Source organism: Phasianus colchicus, chromosome 16 (assembly GCF_987193195.1).
Source record: "Phasianus colchicus chromosome 16, bPhaCol1.hap1.1, whole genome shotgun sequence".
Taxonomy (NCBI): Eukaryota; Metazoa; Chordata; class Aves; order Galliformes; family Phasianidae; genus Phasianus; species Phasianus colchicus.
The window spans coordinates 4,693,349-4,718,078 of record NC_143451.1 but is presented as its reverse complement, the minus strand read 5'-3'; the positions used below and the strand labels follow the sequence as shown (position 1 = coordinate 4,718,078).

General features: G+C 39.9%; 2 protein-coding genes across 4 annotated transcripts in view; both read left to right on the top strand.

The window, feature by feature from the left end:
* Nucleotides 1-8,409: 8,409 nt before the first annotated feature.
* Nucleotides 8,410-11,032, top strand: LOC149915736 (uncharacterized). Of its 2 annotated transcripts, XM_090151559.1 has the most exons (2): nt 9,470-9,528; nt 9,711-11,032. In XM_090151559.1, exon 2 carries the CDS (start codon nt 9,786-9,788, stop codon nt 10,344-10,346), a length of 561 nt encoding a protein of 186 aa, XP_090007685.1. In that variant the 5' UTR covers nt 9,470-9,528; nt 9,711-9,785; the 3' UTR covers nt 10,347-11,032. The 2 variants fall into 2 exon arrangements, with proteins under 2 accessions (XP_090007684.1, XP_090007685.1); XM_090151558.1 differs by having other exon boundaries at nt 8,410-11,032.
* A 6,556-nt stretch (nt 11,033-17,588) lies between these two features.
* GSG1L (GSG1 like) overlaps nt 17,589-24,730 on the top strand; it is an 84,300-nt gene continuing 77,158 nt past the window's right edge. Inside the window, exons 1-3 of one of the 2 annotated variants that reach the window (XM_090151858.1) lie at nt 17,589-18,345; nt 21,845-21,971; nt 22,693-22,883. In XM_090151858.1, coding sequence (XP_090007984.1) covers nt 18,279-18,345; nt 21,845-21,971; nt 22,693-22,883 — 385 coding nt within the window. In that variant the 5' untranslated portion in view covers nt 17,589-18,278. The remainder of the gene's footprint in view (nt 18,346-21,844; nt 21,972-22,692; nt 22,884-24,730) is intronic. The other variant, XM_090151860.1, reaches the window with a different exon arrangement.

Sequence of the window (24,730 nt, the reverse complement as noted above, 5' to 3'; positions counted from 1 at the left end):
AAGAGGAAAAACTTGTCTCATGAGCTTAAAAAAACAAGTTGACTTTAATTTCAAAATCCCATGCAACCAATGAACCAAAAGCTAAGATTAGCTACAGCATACAGCTCTAATTGGAGTTTAAAACAATACCATTATTAACATTTACTATTTATTTCAGCATTCTGCAGGAATCTATTTAACAAGCAAACAGTCACTATGAATAACAGAACAGATTTTCAATGTAGATACAGAGCTAGCAGAAGCTAACAGACGTCCTTAACTGTGGTGCAGCATGCTGTCATTCTTTTCCTTAAGTATTTCTCTTCTACACTACTGCTTTTCATCTCAAAACTTTCATCTTACTGTATCTGACCTAGAACTGCTTACTTTATAGGCTGGATTCATTGTAAGCCTGACTTACCAAGACACTGCCCCTTTGAGTGGCTATTCCAAACTCATTTCACTGGTCTAAAGTACCTTCAAAAAATCCTGCATTAATAATTTTTTTTTCCACTAGCTGATTTTTTTTTTTCAGTTTTCCTTTTTGTTTTCATTCCATTGCCTAGTCCTAGGAAACAAATTCTCCAGCAGTGTTAGATTCATCATTCTATTAAGCAAAACAAGCATCTCAAAACAGGTATTTTAAGCTTCCGTGGAGACAAGGGAACACAAGATCACCATTATTGGCTGCTACAAGCATGTTAAAGTTCTTGGCACTTATTCCACTGACTCAATTTATTGCTGCACATGGAAGGTGCTTTGGTACTACACATTGAGTAACAAGCACCACCCTTTGGCAAATTCCTTTTGGGTCTCACAGTTTTACTGTGCTCTTCACCTTTACTTTTACACATCTTTTTAAAAACCAATTTCAGGTGCTTGAGGCCTTGATAACAATTACAGAAATATTTAATCTCACTTGGGCTGACAACATGAGTCATCAGCAACAGCTATATGTCACTATAAAAATTAAGCTGGCAAGGTTACCAATGTGAGATCTTCGGTAGCTTTTAAATTATTGAAAATGTTGGCATTAAACAAATATTCAGATACATATTGTAACTCTTAACTATTGGCCCATGAATTTCTATATGCATACACGTATAGAAATAATTTGTTTCACTGTTTTGTATGAAATTAAAACAAAACAGTAGCAACACAGAACCTTGTACTCAACACAGTTGACTGTTCTCATCTCCATCCCACAGGGATGTGAGATGATGCTGAGCCACTTGCTCAGTTCCATCACTTAGAAGTTATGAATAAATCTATGAGCATTTACTGTCTCCTGTTTTCATCATATAACATACCACACAGATGGGAAATAAAAGGTTTTCAAGTGGTACAAGGAAAAAAAAGATGACCTCATTCCTACTGTCACTAGATCTTTCCAAGCTGATTAAGAACACCCAGACAGGAGTCAAGCAGACCGTTAAAGCTTTTCTCTTTCAGGACAGTACAGAATCAGGAAGTGTCATTATTAACAGATCTCTCTTCTGTTCAGGCAATGTTCTATATTCCAAGCAGCTTCTTTATCCTTTATCACAGATACTCTCTGCCAGATAAAAGAAGAGCTGCAAAAATTCATCTTGATGAAACTCACCACTAAATACATTTCATGCTTACCAGACAGACCAGCAGAGGCGTATTTGTAACAGTATTAGGCTTTATAGTGCAAAACTAGAGGAAAACACAGTACTACCACTGTCAACCAGCGTCCTTCATTTAATTTATCACAAGTTAAATCTAATACCAAAAGTCCAGAAAAACTGTTGACTAATGATGATGGTCAAACTTCTGCTCCATAGGAAATTCTTTGGATCCTAAGTGAGAGAACACATTTCACTGAATAAAGATTGTGAACTAAGATTTCCTGCAAAGTGTCACTAGATGGCATCTTGTCATCACACTTCAAACTGAGTTCATCACGACTGTCATTCCTTCATGACAAAACACTAAACAGAAAATGTTCTGAAGACATATCAATTTACTGTAACTCTTGAAATACTGTCTTTACTGTTATGTTCTATGTACAGTCCTACTGCAAGTCACTTAAGATCAAAGAAAATCCATATTCACAAGTTGCTTATCAACACAGGTACATAGATATTTGAAAGTTAGCAAAAATATGAATGTGAATTAAAAAGACTTCTTTATTTTGTAATTGTACTTAAAATGCAAACTTAGATTGTGGATACACTACACAACTTCCTTGTGTACGTTTGCTGAATTCCAGTGTGTAGAACTACCGAAACTAAATAAAACCAAAGCAAAAGATTTTATTTCCCCCACTGCATTTTCTTCAGCTCCCATAGGGTGGCTTCCTTGATTTTCAAGTAAAAGACATGTGAGACCACAGCTCATTGAGAGCCTTCCCATATCAGCTTATATTTAGAGGAGCAATGCAAACAAAACCTTCTTTGAAGTTCACTCCATAGATGCTTTCATTCCTTGTCTTCCCTTTGCGTTTTGAGCCACTGTCCACCCCCAGTTTCTCTTTTCACACCACAACCATAAATATTCACAAACTCAAAATGAACTTCTATCCAACTTCAACTGACATCAGCTTTCTAGATTCATATAACTGTTGGTATTTTAATTTCCAGCTAGTTAGTAGCTGATTGCTTCCCTTTATTTATTTACTGACATTTAAACCCATGACTAAAGCACAGGACAGCGAAAAGAAGGCTGCTAAGAGAACAGTGCATAGCTTAGCTCTACTACCAAAAAACCACTGAAGTTTATAAAACAATGAAAAAAATTAAAACATCAATGCCTGTCAACATATCACAGAGAACTGCTTTTTTAAGAATAGCTACAACTTGCTGCTATTGACCAAACTGAAATCATGATTCAGTACAGTTTGCACCACAATTAAAAACAGTGCACCCAATGGAAGAGAACACATGGGCTGCTCTGAAAATAATGCCTCCTATGTTATATTAGTAGACAATGTCAGAAACTACACTGCAATACTGACAAAGCTGAAGGCTCCAAATTCACTGTTAGGCCAGAGAAGATGACCACCTTCCTCTTGCACTATGAGAGCTCCAGGCCCCAGTCAGAATCCCAGGAGCACAGTAACAGTCTTGGCTGGACTGTCCTACCACAACCACTGCATAGCTTGGGTTTGTTTATCAACACAGCAATAGAGACTCAGAAAATGGAAAACACAGCAAAAAATCTTCCTACAGTAGCCATCTTAGGTAAAGTCTTGACCCAATTCCGAATGCAAGGTGCACTTACTTTAACTATGAAAATACCCTTCCAACCACATGATAGGTAAAAAAAACTCCTGCAATATCACAGCAATTCTATACATCAGGTTAAGAAAATAAAATCAAGTGAGATCAGTTTTATAATATCAGGAGATTCCTGCAGTGTATTTCCCCCCTTCTCTCCTGTGCAGAAGCCTTTCCAAACAGTCTATGATGATTTTTAAGGAGTGGTTCTGGTTTGGGTTTCTTTCAGTTTTATGTCTGTCCCTGATAGTGACAGATCTTAGCAGCTTATTGAGCTTTCATTTGTTCTTTCTTTCCTTTGTATTTCTCTTTTGTTTTCCACAGAAAAGGCTCTTAGATGCATTTAGTTTTAAAGAAAACTAAAATCTCCATTTCTCCCCCTCTCCCCCTCTCCCCACATGCCATTATCTTCAGCTAATAGAGATCTTTCCCCAAAGAAGCAATATAGATAAGGTAACTTCAGGTAGCTAGCACATTTCTATTCCAATCACATGCAGCAATTCTTGCAGCAATTTTATTTCTCAACAAAAATCATTATTGTCCCTATTGAATTACCCTGAAGAGTCTTATTTGACACACAGTATCTTTTCTCAACATTTCATGATTAAAAACATTCTTACCAAATATCAATATACAGGCACAAATTTTAAGAGATGGAGACTGGGGATAAAGCAAAACCTTAGTAAAAGGCAAACCTCTGTATCAGCTTAAAATTCTACAGTAGCTTGGAGTATAAAACCAAATACACATGAAGAGTACATTACTTGGAAAAAGTATATATATAAGGTACCAAAAAAAAAAGAAAAAAACATTACAGAAGCCAAGCCCAAGTATATAACTCTAGAGTCTGGCAGTTAATAGGTGAAAGATCTCCAAAAGCTTCCCAACAGCCATGTTTCTTAGCTCCACAGTCATAACTGATTGCTTGACGAGACTTAACAGCCAAAGACTTTAAAAGGCAAACTTGGCTTCCACATATAGTTTAAACAGTCCAATATCTATCGAGCAGGTATACCTATCATGAAATGCCATATTGGATAGGTCTGATTATTCACCACTGAGTTCCCACTGTTCTGCACCACTAACTCCAGTCATCCCATTGAAGTCTCCATTTCATAACAGAGAAGTGAATTTAGCATATAAGTTTCAGCTGTATTAGATTCCCATGCAGTTCTGTCATCAAGAGCAGAAAAAAGCAATCAATAATTACAAGGGAAAAAAAAGAAAAAGAAAAGAATAAAGAAATAGGTCTGGAAATCAGCCTTCCTAGCTCTGGAACTGGGGAATTATTCAATAATTCGTTCTCAGCTCCATTTGAATTCTTATCTGTCAACTCTCCTTTTATTACCAGATTGTTCTGTAAGTAATGATCATGCAACACACTTGAAAAATCTTTGTATTCCCTCTCATCCATCACAACAAACAATTTCCCAAGCTATGAGAGAGACACTGTGATTTCAAGAGAAATACACTTAACGCTTAACTCATTATTTTTGATGCCATGATTGTATGGCATCAGAAATACCATGGAAAACACGAAGCTCCTTTGTCCTTCCATCACACCCCCACTCATCACAGCGTGGTGCTCAAATCTACCTCTAAATCAATAATTAGGAAAAAAAAAAATCACAATTAAAGGTTTGTAAATTACTAAGGCCCACGCAAGGCAACTGAAATTCTGTTTTATAGATACTTTCAAATCTGCAACAGCAAAAGATTGAATCATGAAGTTAAAAAAAAAAAAAAAAAAAAAAAAAAAAAGCAGCAGACCTTCCAGCTTCAGTATGGCCAAGAAATTCTATAAAGCCTTTCCCTTCTCTGTCTTTTTAAAGGGAAGCAAGAGATTTTCAATTTAAAATGACAGATGTCTAAAGAGACTTGTCCTGCACTGGTAATCAGATCATACTCTCTTTCCAAAAATACATTTAGATGAAAAACACACCACAGAATACTTCTTTAAAAGATTTGCTTTCCATAGATATGAACCCAATTTCAATGCTAAGACAATGAGCACAGCAGTTCCAACGAAATAAGCCTTTGTGTCTCACAGTATTATTTTAGAGCTTGTCAGAAGTTAGCTTGTAAAAAGAAGGCTGTAACTTTTCAGTTGCTATTAAAGCTTACCAAAGCAGTCCTAGTAAGAGGAAGTATCAGATCAGAAGGACTTAATGAAATAAGCTATTCTTCCAAACTTCATATAAGGGGAAGAAAAAAAAAGATTCAATCAAATCATTCAGATAAGTGAAAAGCTTTTTCTTCGTGTTTCAGTCTTTTAAGATATTTCTACACTTACGTTAACGTGAGCAAACGTCATTTTCAGAAGGCAGACCTTTCAAGCTGAAAGACAGCTTGAAAGGAAGTCCAACTACCTCCTTCTTTCAAGATGTTTTTGATTTTTTTTTTTTCCATGCCACGATGTTCAAATTCATTTTTCAAATTACATAAATCATGCCCACAAATAAGGAAGAAAAACACAGGCTTGCCAACAACAACTTTGCGCATTTCCTTATTCTGACACAAATCCACATCCCAGCAACCTCAGGTCTGAAGGCGTACCATACAGACACAGAGCAAAAAATAAAGGAAAGCGTACAAGTGAGGTCATGTCAGTAACTAGCACCATCTCCAGCCTTTCCACTAGGAAAAGCCTATGGCATTACATCAGTGTTTTTAGAGACAAAATGAGAAAAGGAACACTGAATTCCATCACTTTTTAAGTCACAATTCTGACTACATATCTGTCAAAACCAGAGAAACCAAAACCCCCTAAATGCAGTATGCAATGCAGACTATATACTTACAGACTGAAACTTGACTGCAATTCATGACCTCAGCATACCATATCATATGCCTTTGAGAATCAGGCTTGGAATTTCTCAGCAAAAACATATATTATGGTACACCTATTTCCTGCCAACTAGTAGCGTGATAAATGAAAAGACTAAGTGCAACACAGAGACAGACTACATTAGCTGTATCAATTCAGTCAATATAAAGTACTTCTGGCTTCAATTCTGCACCGTTTTCAAGAAAACAGCAGCATTACTGTTGAAAACTCTATGGTCTTGCATGCCAGCAAGCTTGTCTCAGCTTCTGCTTTTTAACTCCATGTATATCCTCAGTAGGGAACATAATTACAAAATGGGGGGCAGGTGTACCACACCCTACAACTTATTCAGATACTTCCCTCCTCAGCACAGCAGCAAAACACAACCTGAAGCCATGTCTGCATTCTCTTATGATGCTGGCAGGAGCACACCAGATAGACTGACAGAGCTGTCAGTGAACTTACATTTCATAACTCAAATCAGCATAACTCCGTTTGCTAATACAGATCTCAGCTATAATACTAAAGAGCATTTAAGCAAGTTCAACAGCAAATTCACTCTTCTACATCCCATGTTCGCACCCAAAAAGGTACCTGAAATTTACAAACTCTCTCAAACTTGCAACATGTTACACATAAATAATACTCTAGTCACCTGCAATAATCCAGGACGCATCGACTCAGAAAACAGAAGGAAAAATTAGCAAAGGCAAAGATGATTTTTATGGAAACAGAATTCCAACTGAGCCAAAACTAACCTGAGCCTACTAACTGGGGCTGGAGTCCCTTCCCCAGCAGAGCCAGACACCTGGCCTGGACCCACCAGAGTCTGCCAAACACCAATCTCCTCCTCTTCTGTCAGGAAGGCTGAGAAAATTGCTCATTCTCTACAGCTGCATTAATGGCATTCAGGTGCAGATTTCTGATGGCCAAAGAGATTAATTCCCCTCTCACAATTTCAGGATGATCACAATAATTTTCATATACGTGACATCTCCCTGTACTCTATTCAAAACAAATAAAGCACAAAAAAAATTGTGGATTTGCTCTCATGCAATGTGAGATAATAATAGCTCATATGTGCAACTTCTGCAAAGTATTAGGCCACCAACAAATCATTTAGCTATATACACTTGCCTAGGAATTTACAGGAAATGGAAATAATTTTGTTTCAGCATTACAGTATCCTGATTGCACAATAAAAGAAAAACTCTCTCATAGAATTAGTGTTAATGATCCTTTCGGTGCTTTTTACAGGTAATTCTTTGTAGTTCCATATTTTCATGAACATCTGTATTTGAGATTATTTCCATTTGGCACTCAAAGATGGAATTGCATCAGCCATTTACAGGCTGTTATCGAGGCCAACTGTGTTACAACAGGCAGCTATGCTGCCAACACATCAGTCCTACCTGAAGTTTTAGACTTCCCTCTGCACTTACAGGGATCATGAAATAGCATTAAAAACACTCTACACAAAATTCAGAACACACCTTCCTCCCCAATCTTCCAGATGAAAGTTAAAAGCGAACATCAATTCACAGACATTACTATCCATTCTTCTGCCTTTAATGTGAAAAATAAATTTTGGCAGTCTCTCCCCATGTTTGAAATCTCAGCAACTCCTCAGGGGATGAAAAGAGTCAATGCAAGTAAGATGCTTTTTTTTTTTTTTTCCCCCTTGGAACACAACTACTTCCAGCAATTTATTTGACTGACTGTGCCTTCCATTACCATGTAAATTGTTTCAGGCTGAAGGAAAAAAAGTATTAATCTCCCCTCAGTAAGTCATAAAATAAAGAAATCAATTTCAAGGTCAATTTAGTCTAAATAACACCTGCTGCCCTTTTTGTAACATGCAGACTCCTCTGAAACACTAAGTTACTGTCTATAAAGGCATCAATATGTGATGTTTCACATAAATCAATGTAACACATACACAGGATAGACTATTTTAACTGTACATCTGAGGCTTACCAGAGATTCAGAACAGATCACTTGTCATCACAGAACTTGAACATGAGCACGAAGCTCTTGTGTGAATAAGGGTCTGAATCTGCAAGAAGCTCTTCTCTTTCAAGATTGCTGACACCTAGGGATTGACAAGCAGGAAGGGTTCAGATCCACAAAGGATGGGCTCAACATACTTTTTTTTTTTTTTTTTTTTTTTTTTGAAGCACAAAAATGTAAGAATCAACAAGAAATGTTTTCTACTGGAAAGCTTACTTCCAAAACTAATAACACCAGAAAGGAAAACATTTGACGGTTTCCCTCCTTCCTGCAAAAAGGGAAACCTATTAATTGAAGAAAAAGAGTTGGTCTTTTTCAGAAAGAGCTCAATTTCTCTTCTAACTACTCTTAATAGTTTCCATGGGAGCAGAAGACTGCATTTGATGACTCCACAGATTCTGTACATTCACAAAACCTATCCAGAAAAATTTGCCTTGAACTCTTCAACATTCTGCATGTTAATAGAAAAGTTAAAATGAAAACAAGATTTGTGAACTGGTTAATGTATTTCTCCCAGAATTACAATTCATTCACACAAACTTAAGATAAGGAATTCTCCTACTCCAATAACAATTCAAAGCAGAGTTGACACTTGTTTAAACAAAATCAACCGGATGAAATAATTCCAAGGTGCCAGGGAGCCAACAACAAAAGTTACCAGGAACAAAGGTGGTGATGACATATTAGGAGCTGCCAATATACTGACAGACAACATTTACTCCATGTAAAAGGCAGTATCATATATATCCAATAAAATTATAAATATTCATTTTGAGGTGGGCTGGTCCTAAAAGCAAGAGAATCAAGCAGAAAAATAAACAGAAGCGAGGGAAGACCATTCAAGAGCCCAGCAGAGTGGCCATGGACAGAGATAAAGGGACACAATAGAAGCAGTGTATTTCTGGAGCCCAAAGGAACCCAAAGCAATGCCACCATTACAGATGCACATTGGAATGCTTTTCTCAACAGGAAATCGCCTTTACAAGAAGCTCCAAAACACCAAACAATGGAGAACTGGAAGGAATATGGAGAGACTTCTGGAAGATGAAGAACAGGAGCAACACAAGAAGAGACCTGGAACACCAGTAACTAGGCTTATTCTACGAGATTTTTATTCATTTCCAACAGATTAGAGGTAGAATCACAAAGCGGATTGGAAAGAAGCTTAGAGCTCATCTAGGTCCAGCCACTCAACAAAGTCACGGAGCATGACATCAATGGAGAACGGACTGCGACCTCACAGGCCTCCATGCTCATACTGGGGCGCAGCAGAGCCTGGCCCAGTCGAGCTCGTTCCTGGTGTCTGGCTGAGCACGTTGGCGAGGTCTAGAGACCCAGCGAGGCTTTCTTGGCTTGTGCTGTGCGGCTCTGGGAGCTGTTCTCAGCGCCCATCCCACAACATTGCCCGTATTGCCCCAGCCCTGCCTGGATCAGGCAGCCGGGTCCCGAGAAGCGCTCCAGGCAGCAGAGGTGAGGGGTGGGGGGATGCATCCCTGAGGCGGCCGTGGGGCTCAGGAGCTGCTAGGGCTGCATCTGCAGCCCGACCCGGGGCCAGCAGGGAACGGGCTGGGGAGGGCTTCCTGCCGAGGGACCGGGGCACAGCTGCTGCCCGCCCCAGGACGCACACTGACTGCGGCCTCTCCTTCTCGCAGCACTCAGAAACCAGTGCAGGAGTGCAGCAAGGGGAGCGGGCTTCCATCTCCAGCTCCGCGGCCCAGAACGCGGCCATGGAGGAGCAGTTCTGTGCCATCTGCCGCGACACAAGGCCTGACGCCTGCGTGGTGCCCTGCGAGCACCACTTCTGCCTCCGCTGCATCCTGCAGCGGACCTTGAGAAAGTTCACCTGCCCGCTCTGCAGGAGGCTCACGTGCACCATCCGCTTTTCAGTGCGGGCAGACGGCTCTCTGCCCTGCGTCATCACGCTGCCATCCGAGTACGAGGCAGAAAGCCACGACGCAGCCGCCCTGTGGGACATCGCCGCCCCGCGCCCCGCTCCATCGGGCAGCCCCGCGGGGCGCGCACACGAGGAGCTCCCCGACACGTCCCACGCGGCTCCCGGGGACGCGGCCGCCCGGCCCGCCGGCACGCCCGGCCCCGGGGACGCCGAGGAGCCCCGGCGGGAGCCAGCAGCGGGACCTTCCGCCCAGGGCCGCGGCCGCAGCCCCGGCAGCGCCGAGCGGGGCAGGGACCGCTCAGCCCGGGGGTCCCGCCGCCCCGGCAGGAGGAGGGCCCGCAGCGCCCGGGGCACTTCGCAGCCCTGCAAGAGGCCGCCCCCGCGGCACCAGTAGCAGGGCTGCATCCATCTTGGTAATAAAAGACGTGGTCTGTCTCATCCTACTCGGAGCTCAGCGCACGGCCCGCGGGCGCTGCCAGGACCGGCGGCCGCTGTTCCTGCACGCGGGGCACAAGGGCTGCCGTTCCGCGGTCCCTAACGCCGTTCCCTCGCGCCCTGCTGCTGTCACCACAGAGCCGAACTCCGCGCTGCCCTCCGCGCCCTGGGAGGAGCCGCGGCCGCCACGAGGCCTCCCCTCGTCCTGCCCTGCTCTGGGCCGAACAAACCCAGGGATCTCCAACGATCCTTCACCTTCCTGACCTTTCTCAGCCCTCCTCTGGGCACTCACTCGTGGTGTTATTTGTTTTACACCGCGGTGCCCGAAACCACATGCAGCGATCGAGGTGACGATGCACCAGCACAGAGTGGAGTGGGGTAACAGAGCTGAAAGCACCTGCATTATTCCTTCCACTCATTTGCTTCATCACACTGCTTCACCAGCTGCTCAGTCAGCGCTTCCAGCCGTTACCTAACACTTCACCTACATTGTATGCCATGGTGTTTGACCAATTAAATAGTTAAATTCAAACACACATGCAGTTAGAGATGAACTGGTTGTCGTTGGGTTTTGTGTGTGTGTGTGTGTGTTCACTTCTTCCTATTATAAATCCACAAAAACATTGATCAACTAGGATCCCTTTTCACCTGGCACACCACTGTGAAGGCCAACCAACAGGCACACCACTTCTGTTGAGTAAGCTCTGAACTGCATTAACATCAGGAAAGATACTTTACAAACATTTGGAGAAAAATAACAGCTCCAGAATAAAATTACCTTGACAAGCAGAATTCCCATTCCAGCCTCAGTTGGAAATCTGTCCCATGATTTCCTGATTGTTTATTTCCAGCAAAAGGCCAACTCAAGCAGAACCTTCAAGGAACACAGGTTAATTAGAGTTCAATCCACCTGGCAATCCATTGGTTTTTAGTAGATGCTGAAACAACCATACAGGCTCTGGCATCAATGAAGGTTCTTTCTGCGGGTCTCCAAACTTCCAGTGGCTCACACAGAACAACATGAAGATAAGACGTTGAACTCGAGCCCTCTCATGATACACAGTTAACTAGGTACTGAAAGAAGCCCTAGAACATTTAGAAGAAGAAAAGCAGCAACATGACCAATGTAGCTACAGAGACACAAACAGGTGAATCACATAACTAAGTAGAGCATCAGCAGTTCCCAAAGAAAAAAAGAAAAGGAGTAGCTGGATTAGGACTGAGCAGTAATTGTGCACAGACCTGCTGAACAACCCTGAACAACCTGCTGACTGTCATGAGCAGAAATAAAAGAAATCCAAAGAAGTTACTTGGATCATTGAAATTTCTCATTTAAAAAAATCAAGCCAGAAATCTAGTCTATTCACAGCCTGATCAAATGAGACATATTATGAAGTGTAAAGGAGAAAAATGTCAGAATCAAACCAATAAGATATTTCTTACTGGCATGTGATCCATGTCCACTGCATGTACAGAATAGCTACTAAAAAGCCCTCAGGATGAAAACACAAACACATTGAGTACTAATGAGGAATTTCACAGTCTGCCATTATATGTTTATTTAAATTTCAGTGTAGCATGCATACCAATATGGGAAGAAGTAGAATAAAGGGTCAGTAACACCAGGAAATAATCTAATAATAATTTGTATATTAAGCAAATACTATTTTAAAACATTTCCTCAAGTCAATGACTGTTTAACTCTGCCCAGAGTCAGACTGCAGATAGGATAATTCTCCTTTTCTGCAACAGTAAACCACCAGGTGGTATTGCCAGTTATTTGCCTATTGTGACAACTGTGGCATGAACACCAGCAGGAATTAGGACAATGCAGATATTCCCTAGTCTTTCTAATAACCATCATTCATTCTGTAGTTTGAACTTATGTTGAAACACTATTCATCTGTTTTATAAGGTGCTGGAGAGGCCTACAAATGGAATTTGCCTTATTTGTGCCACGTGCCATAGCACTGTTTGATCAGGGACACTATCCTACATCATCTCTATTTCCTCCTGTCTACACTGGGGTTGGTAAGAAAGCCTAGAAGGCCTTTTTGTTCTGACGGAAATAATAGTAATAATAATCTTTTTTGTTTCTGTTTTCACCCCTGTGTTGGGACATAGTTTATTTTCTTCATAGTAGCTTGTATGATGCTATGTTTTGGATAAGCAATGAAAATAGTTCTGGTAACATGCCAGCGTTTAAGTTGTTGATATCTTCACCCAAATACCTTACTCTTTCAAAATATTCTGTTCTTGCTCTATTGTGTTTATCCCTTGGCTTTTACCAACTTTTACTTATTTGCTGAGGAATCCTTTTCACAATGCTAATTACTTTTCCCTCTCTAAGCATGCTATCAGTATGTACTCATAGAACTAAAGCCTAAGACTGAAAACTCTGCTTCCTCTTCTTCCCAAAACAAGATTTCAATGTGATTCTTTAGAAGAATCAGAAGAATTCTTTTTCCGCTTATAATTCCATTTTCTCTTTATACTCAGAAACATATTTTTAAGTAAAGAAAATTATTGTTTCCATTTCAACTTATTTTCAACTGTTTTGTAAATAATACTGATCTATAATGCAATAGAAAATGAAGCTTAAAATGAATAGCATGTCCAAATGAAACACTGAAACACTTAATCTTCATTTTTTTCATATAAGTGGGAATGCAGTTTTCCTTTACTTTTTGCCCAGAGTGAAATGTCAGTGAAAGTGACTTTTCAAACCAGCTCTAATTGTAACTCACTACATGGCACTTGCATTTAAAGCATCTTGAAATTTCTGAAAGTTCCTATGGGGAAGTTTTATACACTTTGTTTGGTGCAGTCATCAAAATTGGATGAAATCATTCATCAAAGAGGAGAAAGACAAAACAAACAAACAAACAAACACCAAGAAAGTGAAAACAGATCCATGATGTTTAGTAACTTTAGTCAACTTGGCTGACTAATAATAAAGACACTGGCAGGGCATATGAAACTTGTTTCCCTCAGGTTTCTGTTTATTGATGGGACAAAATATAGGAGCCCTGCAGCAAAATTATCCTGACTTAAATGATCTCAATCTGTTCTCTATCGATTTTTCTTACATAGCAGTAAGTTTTGATTAACTTTAGTAATAGCAGTGACTGCTTCAGAATGTCCTGAATTGATCAGACATAAGGATTTCCTATTAAGCAGAAATTAAAGACATATTTCTTCCAGTATCACAATTAAGAAGTGCCTCCTTCTTTGCAAAGGTATAAATGAAAAAAATTCAGTGCTCCACTACCCATTTTGTTGACTTGGAAGGTCATTAGGACATGTGTTCCAAATGGGTGATCTAAACACAATGATAATTTTTTCTGAGTCAACATATTCACAGCAGTGTCCTTCATAGGTTGCATGGCTCATCTTGTTACAGGTACCAGAGTTACCATGCTTGTAGGAAGTAGAAACTACAAAACACTAACAAGAACCCAGCACAACAAACCAAAGAATCAAATTAGAAACATATAGGCAAAGCTTTGGGAATAAAAGGTACCACAGGATGCTTCAATGCTGCATTATTGTGTCAAATAAACATCTTCAGAAAGCATTCTGTCAGTCTGATTTGCATCTCATTATCAAATTGGAAATATTTTACCTCTTTGGAATTGTAGATTTTTGCAGATGCTGCAAATCCACACTTTTTTTCTGGAGAAAATGGAGAATTTTAATTTTAACATCTTAAGTTCAAAAGGATTATGTACTTTCCAGTAAGGAAGAACTACATAAAGGTAAAAGATTACATTGCTAATAAAAACATGCAAAGTCACCAAACAAAACAAAGATCAATTGCATCAGTGAGCATACATCAAAATTTTAAGAACCCTCCTTACAGGCAAAAATGCATTTCTGCATTTCCAAACTGATGGCTTATTAGAGCCAGTAACGTTCTTTTTTGATTTCTTATAATTATTTTTCAATATTTAATCAGAACTTTTAGCCATAATCATATATTTCTCACTAAAGCCAGATGACCCATGAGCAGAATCCAACTCTTAAAGGAAATGTCTATTTAAAATAGTACAGATACTAATTCTTTCACTTAGGCTTCATGGCTGCATTTGTTTCATTCTGGCCTTTAAAAATCCCTGGAAAAATGTAATACAGTCTTTGTGAAAGCAGTGCAAAGAGATACAAAACAGCTTGCAAAATCGAACTTTTTAATGCTGATAATTAAGAACCTGTTTGGTTAAGCATGGAAGAAATGAGAACACAATTTCTTTTTCCTTGTCTCCAAGAATCCTCCTAATAACTTCCACTGCTTCTCTCTAAAATCAGATATGAAGACCAGTGCATACAGAGAACAACTTCAGTACTAATATTGCCTTAGGTTCCAGTTAAAGGCCAGAGTGATAAGATCCCTCTTACATGAGTGATCATGGTTGTTTCCCATTTCAAACCTGTATGACTGAAGAAACAGAATTCATCCTCTGTTGCAACTTGTCAGAGTAGTTAACAAAAAAAACTAAACAAACAAACAAACAAACAAAAAGCAGAACAACTTCTTCCTGTTTTTTCGTTCTGTAGGTGCTTGCTGCTCTTACCTATATTGACTTTCAAAATTTCTTCTCTATGATGGATAGCAAAATCAGAAGCACAAGGTACTCTTGGAGCAGGACACAACACTTCTAAAAATAAAAAAAAATAAAAAAAAATTATGCACAACATCCATTTAGATACATATGATTATATAGAAGTTCATTTGTACCACAGGAGATCCTGCAGCTTACAGTTCTTGCATCACAGAAGATACTTACTCTTGCTCTCCCCATATTTTATTATGGAAGGTTTATCATCACTATTAAACTTTAATTCCCCCAAAGCAGTGCATTAATAGATTCATAAACTTTAACACCTTCAGCTTTGTGCCATCTTCACTATATATTGAACACAATTGTTAAGGAGCAGTTCCATACTTTTCTGTAGATCTTTTTAATAATAAGGAGATTTCAGAAATATTTCAAAAGCACAGTCATTTTGATACCCATATTTTCCCTAATTTTAAATGTCTGTCATGTTGAAAATTGAGCATTATGGTTTTAAACACAAAAACAAAGAACGCAGACTCCCTTGCTCTCACAGTTCATTCTTTTCAAACTATTTTTCTAACCATACATGGAACTTCTAACGTGTTTGTTATTTACTGCTTTCCTCCAAAGCCTGCTTTCACGTTAACAAATAATTATTTGTTTTTATGCTTTTTCATTATTTAAAAGTCATCTTAATGATGGGAGACATTTTCAATTAAAGATCATCCCACTATTGCAAATGCTCTAAATACTTCTAAGAGGCAGGTACTTGTTAGAAGAATCCCCTACGCTTCTTGTTCATGCTAAGGTATTGGAAGAGGAAATAAGATGTCTTATCAAGAAGCTAATTAGCATGATGGCACATAATTAAGGAAGGAGACTTTAAAAAAAAGGAAAAGGAAATTAATTTACTGAAGCTTGTTGAAAGAAAAGAGATGAAGACAGAAGAGTAAGATAGAAAGGGGAATAAGGAGCCTGCTTCCACTAGAAAATCAATTCAAGAGCTAATATTGCAGAAGAACTAAATGCAAGCTTCATCTCTGACATGGACTCCCAATATATGCAATATTTAGGTACTTCACAGTGGGAACACTGATTGAACCTGAAGGCTTTTTCACGTTACGTCATCACAGGCAGGGAATTGCCTGCTCTTGTGTATATGTGAATTAAATATCATTATCAACAGGGTAGAACAACACAAAAGGACTTTTTTTTTCACGTGCTGGACAAAGTGGTTTAGAATCACTTAGGTCTCTGGTGGGATTTTGCTATTTTGGAGTAGATCACTCAACAGTCTTAACGTTAAAGCATATCACCATAGGCAAAATCTGGAGAACTGGATCCAGGTCTTCCTCTCTTTGCAGATCAGATGTGGCAGTGCAGAGAGATGATGCAGTCATCCTGCAGTGCAGATAAACATGGTCATAAACAAAAGGCCAAACCAACCAACCAAACTTCCTGAGTGCAAAAGCAAAACCCATTGATACAAAGGTTTAACAAAATGCACAGGGTAACTTAGCAGCAATTAGCATGCATTCAGAAACAGATGTATGAAAAGCAAGCAAGTTCTTGTTTTTACAGAAGTGAGTGAACAGCTTTAAAGTTCAAGGCTGTAACACATGCAATAGCACGTACTACACATGCCAGTCTTACTACTTATTTAGAAAATAAAACAAAGGGGAATGAATAAGACAACTGTTTAGAATTGTGTTTTGCATTACAGATTAGCTGCCATGAAAGAAAGCAGCAGCATTTATAATGGGAGGAAATAGATACTCCTGAAAGAAAAATCAGTATTAGAAATCATGTCAGAATTACTATTGGTCTTTTCTTATACAGAAGCAAGTAGGGGGAAATCAGAGGTTATCAGGAGAGCTTCCAAACTTGCTTTTATCATTTGCTGTAGACACAGACTACAACAAGTAACATACTTTTTATAAGTAAAGCATTAATTCGGTGTATAATGTATGAAATTTGGCTCCTGTTGCCTAGAATTTGTTCAATCCTCAACAACAGCTGGCTGACACTGAGAGAAAAAAACATATCTGGGATAGCAGCAGAGAGGGGTTGAATTAATTTTCAAAATCTCTGCATTTTATTTAGCTTCTGCTGCCATCTACAGAAGCCATCGCCAATCTGCACCAAGGGCAGGTACAGCAGTGAGAAGAACAAGATAAACCTTCAGCCCAGTGACAAGCTGAGCTGGAAAAAGCAGGGGTACTTCAGCTAACAGTCACTGAAGGACCTAACGAGCTCTTTTTGTAGATAGCATCTCTCTCTCAGTTAGGGCCCAAAAATTCATTCACAGCTACCTCTCTGCTCTGTAAATGAGTTAACTCATCTGCATAGCACACAGATAAAAGCCCAGACCTCATCAGTCTGTGTAGATCAACACAGCAGTGGAGCTGCCTGTGAAGTGATGAAAGTTTTAATTTCTCTTGGTAAGATTGGTACATGGGTAACCACTACCTTGATTCAGTTTCTAATTTCTCCATTTGGTCATTTTGTGAAAAGATGAGCACGACACAGGATTTATTTTGAATCTTCTCCTGAACAGTCTTTTGTCATCTAAATGACAAATCACAGAAATAGCTTACTTTTCTGATGACACCATTTGTGAAATATTTTCTCATCAGATTATGATATAAGCGAGAGGTGAGTAGCATTCCCCTTATTTTTACATCATGTCAGCCTGAGGACATAAGACTTCAGTGTGCTCTGGCTGAGAGGCTTGCTTTGCTCAAGCTGAAATGGAACACGGTGGGCACTGGAAGATGGGAAAACCTTGGGATTCCTGCACCAAATAACACCCTCCTCAGCACAGCCCAAGGCAGCTGCCTTCAAAACAGCATTGGAAGATAAAGCAGAGAAAAAACCTCCTTCCTGCCAGCCCACAGGTTGTGCAAAGCCTACAGCCGTGCCTCACTGTGGGAAGCACTGGGAAACTTTCCAGGTGCTTGAAAGCATCTGGATTTACCCAGCTTGGAGGCTGAGCATGTACAGCTGTATAAACTATAGAGAAATATCCAATTAATCCCATCTCCTCCTCCTCACAGTGAGATTTAACGCATATAATCATAAGGTGAAACAGTGCTGTGCTGTCTAGGTGAGTGGTTGCAGGGACCTGTAAAGAAATGCTGGCACCCAATTACCTGCCCCTCCCTTGACTACACCCTCACAAACCATGCACGTGTGTCTTCAGCATGGGCTCAGGCAGGCAGAGAAGCAGTGTCTGCAATACTCCGCAGTTCACCATGTCTGGGGCTGGCACGGCTCTCCATTCGGAAAGTTCTGAGCTGCACAGCTGGGTGTGAATATGGGAAAAGGCAACAGGCATGAGCAAAATGCCACTAAAACTCATCTGCTTCGTCCTCTGCACTCTGATTGCACCTGATCTCACAGGTAAACCTCTGAAAAAGCTTCAGTTAACAGAAGCCAAATGACCAAGGGGTTGTGAGGAACTAGAAGTCTTTTGTCCTTCTGTTAAACCTGTCTTTGCAAAGCAACGCAGCACGCAGTCAGGTGACCCTGAATTTTAATTACTAGAAGAAGTAAAAGTAGAAGACAATCCATATATTTTACATTCTACAAGGTGATTCTGTAATTTAAGGGGAAGTTTCAGTCTAAAGGAAATTGACATATTAATACTGTACCTGCCTCTGCTTTTTGCTGTTCTGTGAGAAGCTGTACTTACAAGTCCTCTTTAGCTGCTGTTATCTCTGAGCACAGGGGAACACACTGCCTGTACTGTGGATGCAGGGTCAGGGAGTTAGAAAGTTTTAATTACTGGCTCAATTATGGTCACTGAGAATCTCCTTTGCCCTGGAAGATGGTTGTGCATTTTTCAATTTGCTTCTCCAAGTAGATGCTTGTCTCCAAGCTTGGATATGCTTGGTCTCCTAATTACACTTCAGTGCTCTTGCAATGGTCAGTCCTCCAGAAAGGAAGCACAGCTTGCAGGTGTGCTCAGATTTTGCTCAGTGATGTCTTTGAAAACTTCCTTCTTTGCTCCCGAATTCAAGTTCTCTGCCAGAAAAAGTAATCTTACAGCTTGCTTGGCCAGCAGAACACTTTGAATCATTATTTATAATTCTTGGTTTCTTAATATGGAAAAACACTACCTCAGCTCCACGTGGTGTGTTCTCTGCAGTTTTATTCTGTGGAATAAGGAGGATTGTGACAAACATATTTTTAAAAGATGACAAAGCTGGGCAACTATTCTTCAAGTAATCCATTTTAATTTTTACTGCTTTTTTGCATCTGTAGTGTCAGCCAGCCATGCCCAGGCTGGTACCCATGTGCATACTGTGAGAGGCAGAGAGGGGGAAAGGTGGAATAATTTCACACTATGTCTCCTGTTCCATTGGCCTCAGAGTAAAACATGAAAACTTAAATCTCCTAATGTATTTTTTGAGCAAAGAACACTCTTTCCTTTAAAAACAAACAAACAAACAAACAAGCAAACAAACAGAGAAGAGTATCAAAATCTACAGCAGAGCAAAGGAAATTTGTCAGCATTATTTAAGGCATTTTAAAATGAAAATCAAGAAAGATAAATGTACTGGATTCCAGAGTGAAACTGCTTTCTTTTAACCACAGATTCCCTAAGTTGAGCATAAAAGGAGAAAAATGTTACAAATGAAGTTTAAGGAAATCATCGCTATTGTAAATGGAAATCATACAACAAACAGAATATACTACTGATAGGGTAGTAGGCAAAAATGGTATTTACAGGGTAATATGGAAATGTCTTTTCCATGGCATGACTGGAGATGTCTGTCCAAAAGTACCCTGGCTTGAAAGACTGTAACCTGCCTTTTCCTATAAAGCTTTTGTGTTTGTTATTGCTATTCGCAGCTACTTGCTATTGGTATTGCTTGTGAATACAAAATCAAATGGAAGCAGTAAGCTAACAGCTCTCTGGGTCCTGCTGGCTTTCTTTGCCAGTTGTCTCCTGTGCATTGTGTGGCTGTTGTTTCTTTTCCCTTAAAATAACTAAAGATAATGGAGCATGTTAGTACTGACACAACATACTTCCCTGTTCATACTTCGTGCCTTCCCTGTTTGTACAGCCTACAATCATCTTTCCTCCCACTTTTAAACGTATTTGTTTACAGGTTTCACTGTGCCAATGGAAGAACAATCACAGATATTGTCAACAAAGTAGTAACACAGTGTAGTAAGCTAAGTGCAGTCAGGAAATGAAGACTGGTCTCAATTAGACAAAAAATAGTTTAAGGGCCATCAAAAGGTAAATATCCCAATTCAGAACTATTCTCTCCTTTCAAAATTATTTTCTATACAACATAGTAAGAACAAGTTCCATATCTCTGAACACAGCAGATTATATATCTCCAGTGCAAACCACCTCTGTTCAGACCTGGAACATCATATTGTGTGTGTGAGTCATATGGAAAAACTGGTGCTTGGTCATGTAATTAAAGTCTGTTATGTAATTCGCACACCTAGATATTCCAAGTACAGAAATTCACGTGGGAACCAAGAGTACAAGGAATAGTAGTAGCAAACAGTCTAAGCGTCAAGAAGCACAGAGAATTGAACAAGAGACCAAATGAGTCTCTGAGCTGCAAAGTGAAAGGCAATAAAGACATAAAAAAGAAACAAAAAAATCTGGGTTTTGTTGTTGTTGTTGTAGATGAAAAGTGTCTTGACAATAGTACAGAGCCCCAACCAGACAGAAGTGACAGAACTGCTGATATAGCAGACAGCAAGTCTTTCACTATCTGAATGCCAAGGAAGAAATCATCTCATCCCAGAGATCTCTGTCATTCAGTTTAAAGAAAGGCCAAGCATTATGTCAACAGATTCAAATAACATCTTGCAAAGTATCACATCATAAGCTACGAATATGGGCAATATTATAAGGGGAAAAATATGTTTTTGCAGTGCTTTAAAAGAATAATCACCACAACAACATTGCTGATGGACTTGTCAACTCGGTTTTGATCTTGGGTAGAACAACTGACATTAACTGGTTAGCTTTATAATCACAGCTTTAAAAAAGCACCCTTTTTTGCAAGTTATATTACATTTTAAAAGTAACTTTAAAAATTAAAAGAAAAAATAAAAAGAGAGAGACTTATAAGGGAAAAGAGAGAGACTTATAAGGGAAACAATTTTCTTGGGACTGGTAAACAGCAGAACAGAGATATGACCGTAATTATCATGTTGTGAAGGGCGTACTCATGGGGCAGCCTTCCTCTTGTGCTCTTGTCAAACTCTGCTAAGGATTTTACATTAAGATAAAAAGGATAAGTGAAAGGATAAAATCTATAAACCGTGCCGTAGGCATCATCCCAAACTTAGGCTTTGCTGATCTTCAGGAGAAACATTTTAACTTCATTAGTCCTTTAAATAAGTTTATCCAAGAAATTAATGAGGTAATTTGATTACAGCCTACAAGCACTTATATTGTTAGAATCCTGAAACATGAAAAAATCTGTACTAAAGCCAGAATCGTCAAATGACCAGTCCAGCCAAGTCTGGAAATAAATTGTACATTTCTAACCATGATGGGAATTGTTCATTGGAACAGACTGTGGAGCATAACAGAGTATCTGTTATTTGGCTTCATTAAAATAAATTGGATAGCTTTCTAAAAGCTTTGCCTTTTCTCACTACTGCATATATTTAAAACCTCTGAAATAACAAAAAGACATGCTTTGCCTTTCTGTGAGCAGAGGCAGCTAAGTGTTCTGTCATTTGCTCTTTGGTTGTCATTCTTCTTTGTAAAATACCTACAAACACTTAAATGACAGTGTCAAAATGCAGAGTTTTTCTGATGCAAAGCACAGTTTTGCACAGTTCTTTTACTTTTTTTTTTTCTAGTACGTTCATATACGTTTCTTTTCTTTGTTTCATTTTTTGGTAGGACTTCTAGGTGAAGATGCTCCACTGCCAGCACCTCAGAATATCTCTATTCTTTCTACCAACATGAAACATTTCTTAATGTGGAGTCCTGTGACTGTCCAGGGAGAAACTGTGAGATACTCCGTTGAGTTTCAGGGGTAACTTCTGGTTTCTGTTTTGTTTTAGTTATGGTTTTTTCCTTCTTTGCTTTCTGAACACCAATTACAATCCCATACTGCTTAGATTTCTTGAATACTATTCAGCTCACAAGTGTAGGAGAAGTTTGATGCTCCAGCACTGTTAATAGTGAGTAGGAAGAATACTCACATTTGGTCTAATTCTGAGATTGTTTACAGACCAGGCCTTATCAACTGCTGGTTGTTAAGAGATAGCTGCATAATCTAAGGCATGCACTAACCCATGTATGCAAACTGCCTCTGTCTAAAGACTTAGGAAGATTAGCAAAAGTTTATTTAGAAAAGGAAAGAGAAAAGGCTTGAATTCTTTTCAGTGTTATTCCTTTAAACACATTATATACATTTATTTCTGATTGATCTCAAGCTGTGACTTGTGTCATAGTTTGGCCTGAAATGTGATTCACCAGGGATAATCAAGCAACTGGGCAGCTTCTGTGGCATCAGCTCTGGGTTGCTATTCCCCATAATGCTTTTGGCTGATGAGCAAGCTAACTCTAGGAGAATTTCTCTAGATAAAATCTAAAATACATTCGTGCTGATTTCATAAACTCCCAATAATCCAACCCACTGTATTCTACTACTGGTCTTACTTGGAAGGAACTAGCAAGCAGCCTTAGCCCATAGGAGATGTGACAAGGGTACCTCCTATCAGAATGCTGCCTGTTTACTTTCTTTTCCCCAGGGAGTATGAACGAGAGTACGCTAACGAGAGCTGGATCCCCATCTGTGAGTGTTCCCTCATCACAGTCACTGTATGTAATATCACAGAGGATATCTCAGCCACCGTGGCCTATAACCTGCGCGTAAGGGCAGACAGTGGTGCTCGAAGATCAGAGTGGGGCACCTTGAAAGGTTTCTTCATTCGAAATACAAGTAAGTCCTGACATTTGTGTTAAGCTGCATCAGTTACATTCATTTCTTGATGTCTGATAATAAGGGTTAGCTCTCGTGCACGTCTGTGTATTGTGCATTTGACTTGAAGCCCATAAATGCACAGAGCACATCCTGTTTCTCAACTCTTCTCATGCTGAGTTGGGACGCTTCATTCTTAGCCACGTTGTAGTCTTGGATATCAGTCCCTCCATAAGCATGGCAATACTTACCAGGGCTTGAATTTCAAGGGCTTGAAAGAAAGCTAAGAAGACTCCAAGCATTCCTCTTAGCAGGCTGACCAGTCCTGCCACTGATTTCAAGGAGTACTGATCAAGTGGGGTTGTTGTCAATGCTCTATCTAATCCATTTAACCTACTCATTTCTAGGGTCCAGAACCTGATCCTAGAGAAGCAGATACTCTAGAAAACACCCATGTCATCCTCTGTCTGCTTTGCACTGCTCTGGAAATCCAGTTCCCTTCAATTGTTTCCCTTCAATTATTTCCAACCATGTGTCAGATGAAGCTGCCTGTCTGAAGCTGGAGGTGACCTTAAACGTTCATGGATCACTGGAAGTTACTGACTCATGAGTGAGCAGCCCTCACCCACAGAGAGCATTTAGTCAAAGCAGCCCCCTCAGAAATACCACATGAAACACCGAGCGTGTCTGCTGGTGCAGCAGTGATTTCTAGGTGGTGCTTTGGATGACAAATTTTTCCCTTTTCCAGGAGCTGTTAGCACAGAATCGAGTGCAGACCATGCTTTCAAGCAGAGACAGAGGAAGGATATTCCTTAGCTTAACTCTCATAATGGACAAGAACAGCAACTTTCTCACTTTCCTTGTTATCCCTTTTCCCAAGCAGATCTCAGAACGGAGCAGTCTTTTTATCAGGGGATAAATTATGATTTTGACACGGCAGCTACAATTGGCATCAGATCTTTTCTAGTTATCATGAAATAGGATACTAATGTGCCAGAGATTGTATTTATCCTGAGATTCGAACTGTTCATGCACTGGTAGTTATACAGCTTCCTTCTTCAGTTCAATCAAAACTCCCCATCGAACGTATTTAAAAGCTAGCTAATATAATTGGAAAATCTGTTCTTTTGTCATGCCCTGACTGAGAGAGTGGATTATCTCACAAGTGTTCAGGAAAGATGATAATCAGGCTTCTGAGGCTTTCTACAGCTTTGATCATAATGCAACAGACCCCCAATCATTCAAGGACCTTACAGTCTTCCACGGCAAATTATCAGGTCCACAGCAGATTATCAGACAGAAGTTGTTTCAAACAATTCAGGATTTTAGATTAGCCCCATCGGTCTGCTCCTGACTGGAGCATCTTGCCTTTCTGTAAGCAGCTCCTGCCAGCTACAGTATTACTGAAAGACTCATGGCAGACTATGGAGGACCTTGTAAAGTCCAGAATTTTTCATTCCCCAAACTGCTGGAGCCATCAGCATCTCCTAAGATTTTAACTGTGGCTTTGGGCAGTTCCCTTTCTGGTCACCAAAAGGCAGTTGGTATGCTGCACATCTGTTTATCAGCATCCAAGCTCCCTCCTCCCTCCAGCTCCTCACCAGCTTTGTTTCATAACCTGTTTCTTTCAGCTCTTCATTACCTCTTCTGTAGTCTGGTATCAAGTTTAGAACAGCACTGAGGAAGACATGGCACAACGAGGTACTTCCTTTCCTGCCTATGATTCTCTTGCCTACGATTCTGCCTATGATTCCTCTTTCTTTGAGAACAGGCTACCCAGAGTCTACTTGGCTTTAGGCTTAGGCAACCTTGGCACCTAGTTGCCAGGTGGGATCTCAGGCAGGTACAGTCTGTAGGCCATGTTAGGA